The sequence below is a fragment of the Gobio gobio genome (assembly GCF_949357685.1).
Source record: "Gobio gobio genome assembly, chromosome: 11".
Taxonomy (NCBI): domain Eukaryota; kingdom Metazoa; phylum Chordata; class Actinopteri; order Cypriniformes; family Gobionidae; genus Gobio; species Gobio gobio.
This window is the reverse complement of record NC_137104.1, coordinates 19,437,803-19,449,960: the sequence shown is the minus strand read 5'-3', so window position 1 is coordinate 19,449,960 and position 12,158 is coordinate 19,437,803. Positions and strand designations below refer to the sequence as shown.

Sequence of the window (12,158 nt, the reverse complement as noted above, 5' to 3'; positions counted from 1 at the left end):
TGGGATTTTACACTGCCTTACAATGTGCCCATATTAGAACTATTCTATTCTATTCTATTCTATTCTATTCTATTCTATTCTATTCTATTCTATTCTATTCTATTCTATTCTATTCTATTCTATTCTATTCTATTCTATTCTATTCTATTCTATTCTATTCTGTTCTATTCTATTCTATTCTTTTATGAATTCTATTCAGAAACCATGAGAAAAAGGTGAATGAAGACTGAGTTATTGTTCAGAAATGATTATTAGGTTGTGCCCCGCTCACCCCTATGTTTATTTTGATGTGTTGACTAACATATTAAAGCACATGTAAAGGCTGGGGCTGAGGCCTGGGGAATTGAGACTCCGCCCCAAGGTGGTGGAGTTAATTTACAAGAAGTTCGGCCAGACGGAAGTGGACTTGTTCGCATCTGGTTCACCCCCACGCATCCAGCTACGCCCCCTCCTTATGTGTCGGCAGACCACGAGTAGCTAAATTTGCTTTGCCCTGTTAGGGCCCTTTAATGTTATGTTCACAGCACTGCTCAGAGCAACTGTTTGTATGCTTCGGTTCGCCCAGACGGGGTTCCCCAGCTTCCAAGCAGACATTAAAGGGGACCTATTTTGCAAAATTCATTTGAACATAAATGTGTGTCAGCAGTGTTTACACAACCACCGTATAATGGTAAAAATCCACCTACTCCTTTTTTTGAATCCCCATAAATCATAAGCAGTCTCTCAGAACAAGCCATTTGCAGATTCTAGCAGTGTGACGTCACATTGCACAGGCCCCGCCCATGACTGCTGACGGACTCCGCCCTATTAGCATAGACCCTGAATGAGCGGTACGCAGTCTGCCATATTTATCTCCTCACCAGAGCATTCAAGTAAGAAATGTATTCTTAATAAAGCAACTAAAGTTATTCAATCAAGAGCAGTGACTTATTTTCTGCTTTCCTTTTGTTGTTAACATATTAACAGCATGTTTAGCAGTAGGTACTGTATATTACGCTGCTAATACACAGATATAATATACACTTGTGATTCCTTTACTTACGTTCACAGACATAACCGACTGTGTTTATGTGAACTTAGAGTGTTTGAAAGCTGGATGTGAACATCTGACATCCAGCTTTCTGTGTGCATGCTTCAGATGCATGCGTTCAGAAAACCATATATGAGAAGTTTAGACTGATATGGCTTTAAAACGCATGCAGGTAATCAACTTTCATGATGAGGAAGAACTGCAATGTCACGTGAGCAATGAGCGTGACCGCGATAGAGAGGATAATCCAAACCAAACCAAACCAGACCAGATGTTTTAGTATCCGAGGCACGAGCTGTACAGGCCCTGCCCTCTTCTGTAAAGCAGGTGGGGAACAGTATATTTGCATTTAAATATACATGCATGAAAACAGCATTACATCACATTCTGGGGACACCTGAGACTTATATTACATCTTGTAAAAAGGTGCATATTAGTTCCCTTTTAAGTAAGTGGATAGTGGAGGCTACCTCTAAGGCCTATGAGATGCGTGACCTTCCTTTGCCTCTGGCTGTGAGGGCCCACTCCACCAGAAGTATGGCAGCATTTAAAGCTCTTTTGTCAGGAGCTTCTCTCCAGGAAGTGTGGGATGCGGTTGGATGGTCTTCCCCGCACACATTTGTCAAATTTTACAGTCTGCGTCATCAAAAATGGACACAGCGTAGAGTTCCCTCGAAAGGGAATCTCTCAGGTTAAGTCTGTAACAATGGTTCACTGAGAAGGGAACAAGATGCTGTGTCATCTTGCAATCCTTCCTCTATGCCTGTGAGCGACTTGCTTCAGCCAATCAGAAATGGAAGCTTTGTTGTTCTGGGTACTCTTTGTAGCTTTCGTGGTATGCTGTCACACGTCACATGGTGACGTTTCGGCAATGACATTGGACTCTGACCCACTTTATATTAGGTGGCCTTAACTACTATGTACTAACATTTTAATTAATCATTTGATAAAATGCACTTATTGTGTACATACAATTTTTTACATTGTACTTACATTTAAAAAAACTACCTGCATGTAATTACATCTGTAATTCATTTCTGTAGTTACATTTGTAATCACACAGTTGACCCTTCCCTTACACCTAACCCTACCCTTAAACTTACCCATACCACCACACCTGTCCCTAACCCTACCCGTATCCCACCTCAATATCAGCAAAGGTGTTTTGCAATACAATTTGAACACAGTAAGTACATTGTACTTATTTTTTGATGTAAGTACATAGTAGTTAAGGCCACCTAATATAAAGTGGGGCCTTGGACGGACTTGTACATGTGCTTCATACACAATCATGCAGGAGTGTTCCTATAGCGTCATCAAAAATGGACTCAGCATCTTGTTCCCTTCTCAGTGAACCATTTTCTTTTTTTAGACGTTTACCTCAAATGCTTTGTCAGTACATTAGGTAGTACACTTTAGTAATTGAAATTACATATCAAGATGTACTTAAGCCCTACTTAAGTGGATTAAAACACTCTAAAATTCAGAATTGTATTTTATATATTTGATTATATTTTAAGTATATTATTTCTGTATAAGTACTCTTTTTAAAAGTATGCTAAAGTGTACTTTTTTGCAAGGGTTCAGACAGTTCAAGAGTATTACCAGTTTGTTACTTCATGACATTTTTTTTTTTTTGAATAGACTTATATTGAGTTCACCAGCATGTCTTTGATTCAGTTCTATAAATTATGAAGCAAAAAAGACATTGCTAAGAGCATCTTTAAATAAATCAAAAGTCAGTATTTCAGAGAATGAACAATTCATTTTGATTAGTCTCAATGTTGTAAAGTAGTACTACATTGGTTTGTTCTGAAGTTCCCCTTGGTTGCGACCTTAACAGCTGCTTGGCAGAAGTGCTGTGGTTTCAGATCATGCCGATAGTCTTAAGGAAAGTCAAGGGCCAGAGGATTGGATGGCTTTCATCTTTCATACTGTGATTGTTATTTCATGAGCTCGTCTCTCCACACTGGATTTTTGAGTCAACAAGGATATATGCGTGATGCTGTGGCCTCTTGCAGTACTGGGTCATGAGTCAGTGTTATGACACCCAGGACTCCTCTAGAAGCTCTTGTAGACATGCCTGTTCCATAACCCTGCTCCCGGGGGCCCTGACTAACATCCTGCAGAGATAAACAACTGCCACCCTGAGCCAGGCGTCAGTCCTGAGAGCATGCTCAGTCTAGCACTTCACAGTGCTGATTCAGCAGCTCAGCTATGTAGATAAGAGCAGCCTAATCTCTGAGGGCCTGTGTTTGACAACATGTCAGTCAGATGAGTGTTGTGACTGCAAAGAAGTTTAATATGCAGGAGTTTGCCTAACTGATGGGCTATATTTTGAATGTATACAATGTATAACAATGTGGAAATGCATTAAAATGAATGAATGTGTGTGTTCCAGATGTTTAACTTGAAATTATAAATGGTCAAAGGTGCGCATCTTTCATCATTCTTGTTTCTATTTCAAAGAACTGTCATACACAAATGGTTAAAAGTTTGATAGGTTTAATAATTGTTTGAGTGGAAAATTCTTAGTGATGACAGGGAATATTCCTGTTAAAATAATTATATTAAATCATCAAATACAATATCTCTCTCAGGTTGGTTATTTAATTTTTAATTTTTTTTGTATTTTCACAGTGCTTCTCATTTATTTGTCATTGTCAAATACTGTAACTGTAGATACATTTTTGCACCTTTTTAGTTAACTTTCTGGGTAAAATGGACCAACAACAGTTGGCGTTTCGAATTTCTGCCAGCTGGCATCCCATCCAACATAACAAGTTAAATCAATAAGGAGAGCCAGATCCTGCTTTCTGCTCAAAATAATCACTGTTATAGAAGCATCCATTCTCACCTTAATTAAAATCTTCCCTTAAAAGATACATTATAGTCAGGACTGTGGAACAGGGGATTGTGCGCTGCTATGAACGTGTAGGGGGGCCGTTGTGCTTGGTCTAGGTTTTGGTTCGGCCTGGGTTATGTCCCGGTCCCATTCCCATTCTCGCTCCCTGGGCTTATTCTGTCATTTTTCTGCTGTCCTACATAAAGGCAAAACGTAAATAAACAATTATAAAAGTCTACAAAAGATTTCTCATGTAATGCTTCCTTTATAAATGGACTGAATTATAGATAATCTTTTCAAAATTCAAATGTAATCTAGTTTGCGGAGGAAGGTACTGACCATCTGCACACTTGCAATTTAAGTTTCAAACACATATGGCAACAGAGAGCCCAAAATTCAATACTGCATAAAAAAATGAAAAAAAAAATCATATCATGATTTTACTCACCCTCATTGTGTTGTAAACCTGCAACTGTTTACAAGTGTATATCTTGCAATTCTGACTTTATAACAGGTAGTTGCGACTTTAAAACAAGCAATTGTGACTTTATATCAAGCAAATGTGAGTTCTAAAGCCAGAATTGCATGATACAAAATTGTAATTCTGAGTTATAAAGTCACAATTGCGACTTTGTATCATGCAATTCTGACTTTATTTCTCACAATTCGGACTTTTTTCTCACATTTGGGAGTTTATATTTCGCAATACTGACTTTATAACACACAATTGCGATGATATAATGATATAATCTCACAATTGCGAGTTATAAACTCAGAATCATGTGATATAAAGTCGCAATTGTGTTATGAAGTCTGAGTCGTGTGTTATAAAGTTGCAATTGTGTTATGAAGTCAGAAATGCACGACACAAACAATGCGTGATAGAAAGTCGCAATTGCGAGTTATAATACCACGGAATTCTGACTTTATTTTTCGCAATTGCGATATTATATCGCAATTCTGACTTTTTTCTCACAGTTGCGAGTTATAAAGCAAGAATTGCATGATACAGTCAAAATTGTGAGTTATAAAATCATAATTGCGAGTTTATATCTGGCGCAAATCTGACTTTATATCTCACAATTATCTCACAAGTTTATATATAGATCTCGCAATTGTGAGTGATAAAGTCAGAATTGCGAGATTTAAATATAATTGCGAGTCAGAAAAGTCAGAATTGCGAGTTATAGTGAGAATAGTGTGATAAAGTTGCAATTGCAAGAAAAAAAGGTTGCAATTATCTTTTTTATTTATTCTGTGGCGGAAACAAGCTTTTATACTTTTATGATTCACAGAGGTAAGAAAATCATACAGGTTTGATGTGATGTCATTTTCATTTTTTGGGTGAACTATCCCTTTAAATATATACTCTATATAATGTTCTAATTATATAATTATTCACAACCAGAGCACATGACCTTCCATAATGTCTACATTCAGACAACAGACACTGACATCTTTGTAACTACAGAGATTCCGACCCCATCAGAATCAGTACATGACATCATAGACATCCAATGTTAATAAGGGTTTAGAGAACTAATCCCATCTAAATGGAGCTTTTGTCTCTCACACACACACACACACACACACACACACACACACACACACACAGAGGAACATTTGAGCAGATGATAATAAATAACACAGATAATATTGGTATATAATGAAAGTCTTGGCCAGTCATAGTTTAATCTCTGCCCCGCAGGGTTTTATGGGAAAACATAGCTGGACCCATTGCAGGTGGGGACAATAAAATCCAGCAGCACCCTAATTTTAGCATGCATCTTTAATTGTTCAACACATGACATATGACCTCATAAACGACTCGCAGGCATTTGGAGAGTCAACAAAACCAGGAACTTATTGAAGGAAAAAAAATGGACCCAGTGCTTCATGACAACACATGAAAACAGCAGCCATGAAAAAAAAAAGAGGCACACACAGACTTTAATTCTCTGCATGTCCTGTTTACTTAAAGAATTCAGAATGTTTTGACCTTGCTGGTATTTATAAACTGCAGATGGAAGTCCCCTTGTCCCCAAAAAACCCTCTGGAAATGAGCTGCAATGGGATGATCTGGCATGCACAGGGACAGAAAGTCTATTTTTGGCTTGGCGTGACATGATGTGGATTGCATCAGTTCTATTAGATAAGCAAGCCATGTGGACTGCACACAAACTATCTTCATCTTATCTCCCGTGGTCTTCATCTCTTTCAGGAGGTCAGCTCATTAAGAGGCCTTACGAGACATGCAAGCTAATCTTCAGCACATCTTCTAAGGACAAACCCGTCTGATAAAGCAATGTCATTAATTGCAGCCAGAAGAGAAAAGATGAGATGTGACGAGAAGCAGAAAGAAGGGGGAAACCGTCGGTAAGAGAAGAGAGAGATAGAGAGAGAGAGAGAGAGAGAGAGAGAGAGAGAGAGAGAGAGAGAGAGAGAGAGAGAGAGAGAGAGAGAGAGAGAGAGAGAGAGAGTGATTAAAGGACTCTCACACAGTGAATGGCCTCAGGTGAACCTGGTTCGTGGTGTTCTTATCATCTTTCTGTGAGGGAGTGAGGAAAGAAAAGTCATTAGTTTGAGTTTTGTGTCTGTGCTGGTAAGGGTGGGGGGTGGGGGGGATTAGGTGGGGATGCAGTCCTCCGGTCAGGTCAGTTCATGTAACCACAGTTGCAAAAGAACATTCAGCTCAGGAGGAGTTTAAGGTTAAAGGGACAGTTCACAGTTAATCCAAAATGAACATTCTGTCACAATTTACTCACCCTTCTTTCTTTTTTCATTGAACATAAAAGGAGAGATTTTGAAGAATGTTCATGTTGCTCTTTTGAGAGCGAACAGTGAGCAGGGGCCATTTGAACCAGGTGTTTGAACAACTTACACACTACTAAATATTTGAACTTTGCACGCTGATTAAATCACTAAATTCAGGTTTTACCTGACAGACTTCAGTCCTTTAGATATACATGATGCTGTTGACATTTACACTTGTTTATATTTTAGGAGAGAGAACATTGTGTGAGAAAGTGACTTAAAAGTTGCTCTTCAACGGGAAATATTTCAAAACAGTGTCACTACTTATGAATGTCAGGTTTCAACACACACACACACATATTATTATTTATTTATAGCTCCGTATTGATCTTATACAGTTCCTGAATATTATGTAAGGGATAATGTACATCATGTACTTATCGCAGAATAAACCCCGACAGGGGAGTGAACAGGTCTTGCGTCACTCTGAAGGGGTTTATTCTGCGATAACAGCTGGCTGGATGTACATTATCCTGCTTATTACACGGCTACTTGTCTCAAGTAAATTAGACACGAAATATTGTCTTGAGTTTAAATATTTTATTAGCTCTTATGCAAAGCTTCCGCGAAGAAAAACAGTTCCAAACTGCTTTAAGCCTTTATCTATTGCTGAAAAGATATGTTTTTACCATAAATGTTAAAATTAATGCTGAAAGGGATAGTTCACCCAAAAATGAAAATTAGCCCATTATTTACTCACCCTCAAGTCAGGTGTATAGGCTATGGCATTCTTCTTTAACCCTTTAAGACCTAAGGGTATTTTTACAATTAATTTTCCGCCTGGTGTTATTTACTAAAAAAGCTTGTAAAACATCAACCCTGTTGAGCACAGACAATTGACACACCTCTTTTTTTTCAAGACAAGTAGCACTGTCAGTATTTTTGTGTTGCATTGATGTCACCTGAATGTAAAATAAGTTTAGGGGACCATAAAGACAAATGAAAACATAAAACGGAAATTGAATCACTCAAATATTTATTGAAAACACACACAAATAAATAAAAGCTAAGCATATTTCCTCTGGAAAACAGTTTGTTCAAGTCTTTGGAGTCCTGGAACTCAGGAATAAACATGATAACTTATACAGAACCAAAACTATTTACATTTTTCCAAAAAAAGTCCAGGCGCTTTTGGCCTCTTTGGATTTTGGATATTTACTGGTGCCAAGCCTCAAAACAGTTCCTATCAGGAACTTCTCCACAAACTTTCTTCTCAAACTTTTTCCTCAAACTTTCTCCACAAAACTGCAGCGCGTCTCTCTCTCTATCTCCTCAACACTAGCCATGCGCCTCTCTCTCTCCACAATAACAGAGCTGTGGTAATGCGTAATGACGCACACCAACGTGGATGACGGATCAGCCTGTCATTGGTCAAACCCTCATCCAAAATGGCAGCTAGCATCGCGCTAGCGGCAAAAATGACGGAAAATTTATAAATTATGGACATCAAGTGGATATATCTTGGATGTAAGCGTTTTGATTTATTGCTGAACAACTCCAAAAAGATGCACATGTTCCAGGCTGGATAGAAAACCTTCTGTAAAGGCTACAAAGACACCAAAGACACCCCCGTGATGGCTAGCTCGTTAGCTTTCTGCTGGAAAAAACGGTAAGAAAATCGATAAAAGTTTCATGAAATAATATAGATATTTATCGGAGGTGCCGTGTGACGTCGTGGGCGATGCCGTCGGGCTCTGAGGGTTAATAGCAGTAGTTGTAGCTCTGTTTTTGAAATCCATAAAAAAATGCAGCTGTCCATCAAATAACGTGCTCCACACGGCTCTGGGGTGTTAATAAAGGCCTTCTGAAGCAAATCAATGAGTTTGTGTAAAATATCCATATTTAAAACTTTATAAAGTAAAGTTCCTGCCAATCGCCTTCCGTGGAAAAAGTGTTGAAAGTGCCTCTCGCAGTCGCAAAATGCTTACGCTACGTCTGGTAGTGTAAGCATTTTGAACTGCAGAGGCACTTTCAACAATTTTCCCATAAATTGAATACTGAAGGCGATCGGCCGAAACTTTACTTTATAAAGTTTTGAATATGGATATTTTTCTTACACAAACGCATCAATTCGCTTTAGAAGGCCTTTATTAACCCCCCAGAGCCGTGTGGAGCACGTTATGTGACGGACAGATGCATTTTATGGACTTCAAAAACAGAACAACATTAAAGCTTGGATTAGCCAGGACTTTTTTAATATAACTCCGACTTTATTCGTCTGAAAGAAGAATTTCATATACACCTAGGATGACTTGAGGGTGAGTAAATCATGGGCTAATTTTCATTTTTGGGCGAACAAACCCTTGAAGTCTTCCATTGTAACCCGTGGTGGTTAAGTGTTTTTCAGTCACAAGATGGTGCCAGACAGTCAACGACAGCGGAGTGACACGTTAAGCATATAAGTAGTACACTCTTAGAAGAAAAGGTTCTATATAGAACCTTAAAAGGTTCTATCAGGCGCTACGTATTTGGAACCCCTAAAAGGTTCTATATAGAACCCTTTTTAAGGGTTCAATCAAAAGAACCCTTTAGGGTTCTTTGTAACCAGGAAAAAGGTTCTATATGGAACCTTTTAGGGGTTCATTCATTATGGATTAAATATTTCCTATATTGACAAACATCAACCCCCTAAAATATAAAAATGTAATTCACATAAAAAAGTCACCCATGAATACTGAAAAAAACACACCCAAAGTGCATAGAACTAGTAATTTATTTATATTAACATAAATAATTATTACAGAAAAATGCTACTGTAATTTCAAGTATTCAAGGCTTTAAATGTACAAATCAACATTCAAACATCAACCATTTAAAAAAATTCATAAATAATGAAAATAGAGTTTCCTACATCTACATATTACAAAATAAGTAATAAAATGTACAAAATTACATTAATCTATCACTAAATAATGCAAATTTACAGATTCATCTAAGTTCCCATCAGTGTTAGAACAACATCAAGTCCCTCAAAACTACAAATCCATATTAATTTAACAATTCACAATGAAAATATACAGATATAGAAGTATTAAAAATCTACAAAATCATATTAATACCACTCATAAAGAATGTGAATACATAGATTAAAATTCAGATCAGCATTTCAAAACATCAAGTACTTAAAATCTACAAATTTACATTAATATCACTCATAAAGAATTGTAATTACAGATTCAAATTCAGATCAGCATTTCAGAATAACATCAATCGCCTCATATTTACAAATTTACATTAGCACTATTCATTACATATCAAAGTATTATGATAATTGATTGTACATTTTGAGCACTGGGACAGACAGTTTTTTTTGGCTGCTGGAGAGTTTAAACAGGTAGTGCTCAACAAAATTCATCGTGTGAGTGATGTGCTTGGGGTATTCCACACTGAATACGAAATAAGTAGCAAAGAGGCACTCCATTGCCTCCATCACATCCATTTCTGCGCTCACAATGTTGACACCCTCCATATTGATGCTGGCTCTTTTTGCATGGAGGGGGTTTGAAGCTTCATGAAAAACTATTGTCGGAGTTGACTTTACTGATTCCTGCAAGTTGGAAAAACATAAATTATTTGTGAAATAACTTAGACTAAATGATCATTTTTGATGGAATTTTAACTTTTGGGACTACTGTATTATATGAAGGACGAGAAATTACTTAAGTATAAATAAATAAATATGTAAATGTATAATTAAATAAATCAAGAAATAAATTTATAAATAAATAATTAAATGCTGAAATAAATAATTAACTGCTGAAATAAATAAATACATGTATAAATAAATGTATAAATAAATAATTAAATGCTTAAACAATGTATCTGTTTTTGATTTAACTAAACGTGCAGCTTGATTATTGAAGAGACACTACACAAACATTATTCACACATGCAGTTTCTCACTTTCTCTCTGTTAATTTAAATAAATGCAATCTGTTCAAGCTACATCATTTCTGTATCTGATTCAAAGCATGCAGACTGCTAGAATGCTAGATCTAAAGGCCTGTTGCAAAAAAAAAATGCATCAGTGTTTTTTGCCTCCACGTCTTTCATTAAAATTGTGCAAATGTTTTTGTGAGAAACTGAGCAGCCCTCTCTCATTTTTAACATCTTTGTATTTCTCCTGATATTACAAAGCAACTGTCAATAAGAGTAAAACATTCTTTATTAATCTTCTACAAGAGCAAGACATTTTTATTTAACTTTGTTGTCACATTCACAGAGCTACATGCAATCAAGTGATCGTGGCTGTCACCCCCCACCAACACAAAAACATGACAAATCAAAACTTACATTGTCCAGACAGAAGAGAAACTTGCTGTTTTCTCTGAATAAAGATGGTAAGATTAGCAGTGCGGCATTTTTCTCCAGATCTGCAATATCAGTTTACACAAAAACAAAAAACAAAACAGGTTATTGGTACACACTCTATTTTAGCTGTGATGGTTGTCTCGGTTTACATTACATTCACAGTGTTTTTGGAAACCCCGTCAATTTGAATGTATAACAACATCTAAATAATAACATTATTATTTTGCTTATTTTTGAATTCAATTATTAATATATAAAGACTGAAATATTACTGTAATTACTTTGTCAAATAAAATTTCTATAATTTATTTTACACTTCACTTTCAAACATTAATCATTAATTAGTATGTGAGCAGAGCAGCATCCAAAATCAAAGTACTTCTGCTGAGATTCTGAAGTATGCTTACAATGTATACTTTACTACTCCAGTAAACCACAGGAGAGGATTTATGAATGTCAGTGAAGCAATGCAACTGAGGTTGTAAAAAATGTAATGCAAAATGTCTCAGTTCACATTACTTTAATCTCCGACCTCTGCATGTATGTCATTGAAAAGCAGCACATTAAACTTTAATTGTAATTAAACGGACTGGAACTACCTGTGAAACAAATTATTTTAATGCACACCTTTTAGCCAATCAGAATCAAATATTCAGACAAACCATGGTATAAATAGATTTATTACAGTAACCGTTCAACAAACCAAGCAACTAATGGTAGTGTTAAGGAAAAAAAAGAACATACTTTTTGTGTTTGTGTCAATTTGCTGAAGTAAACTGTTCAGCACATCCCTCTGACTTCCATGTCTAGCCACATTTAAGATGTTTGGGGCCAGAACTTGAAGAGCAGTCTCTAGATTAAGATGAAGGTCCTTCCCAAACCGCATCTTCACTTCATGCAGCAGCTACCAAAAAAAGAAAGAAAGAAAGAAAGAAAGAAAAAAGAAAGAAAGAAAAATTAATTAAAACAATTTTGACTGTTTTTATTCATACAAATTTTTGTTTAAATGCAGTGGAAATACTAAACTCAAAGGAAACAACACTAAAAACAAATACTCACAAGTTGTGGAACCCGAAGAAATGGGAACATGTCCATGACCTCTCGTGTTGATTTTGTCATTAAATCGACTCTTTTAAAAAGAGTGTATCTCATTCGATT

At 36.5% G+C, this 12,158-nt stretch overlaps 2 protein-coding genes across 2 annotated transcripts in view; one reads left to right on the top strand and one right to left on the bottom strand.

Annotated features, from left to right (window-relative positions):
• LOC307133404 (zona pellucida sperm-binding protein 1-like) overlaps positions 1-12,158 on the top strand; it is a 596,987-nt gene that overhangs the window by 458,686 nt on the left and 126,143 nt on the right. The window lies entirely within an intron of this gene.
• Positions 9,387-12,156, bottom strand: LOC307133941 (sterile alpha motif domain-containing protein 3-like). The gene is made up of 4 exons (XM_079829329.1): positions 12,060-12,156; positions 11,745-11,904; positions 10,983-11,062; positions 9,387-10,236 (listed from the first exon to the last, which is right to left on the bottom strand). The coding sequence occupies exons 1-4, from the start codon at positions 12,150-12,152 to the stop codon at positions 9,952-9,954; spliced, it is 618 nt and encodes a 205-aa protein (XP_079685455.1). The 5' UTR covers positions 12,153-12,156; the 3' UTR covers positions 9,387-9,951.

What these genes read in the sequence shown, in the direction of transcription:
- LOC307133941 (XM_079829329.1), bottom strand. Translation starts at nt 12,152, where the DNA reads ATGAGATACACTCTTTTTAAAAGAGTCGATTTAATGACAAAATCAACA. An exon ending in AATTGACACAAACACAAAAA is followed by an intron (nt 11,063 to 11,744) that starts GTATGTTCTTTT and finishes CTGATATTGCAG; the next exon opens with ATCTGGAGAAAAATGCCGCA. An exon ending in TTCTCTTCTGTCTGGACAAT is followed by an intron (nt 10,237 to 10,982) that starts GTAAGTTTTGAT and finishes TCCAACTTGCAG; the next exon opens with GAATCAGTAAAGTCAACTCC.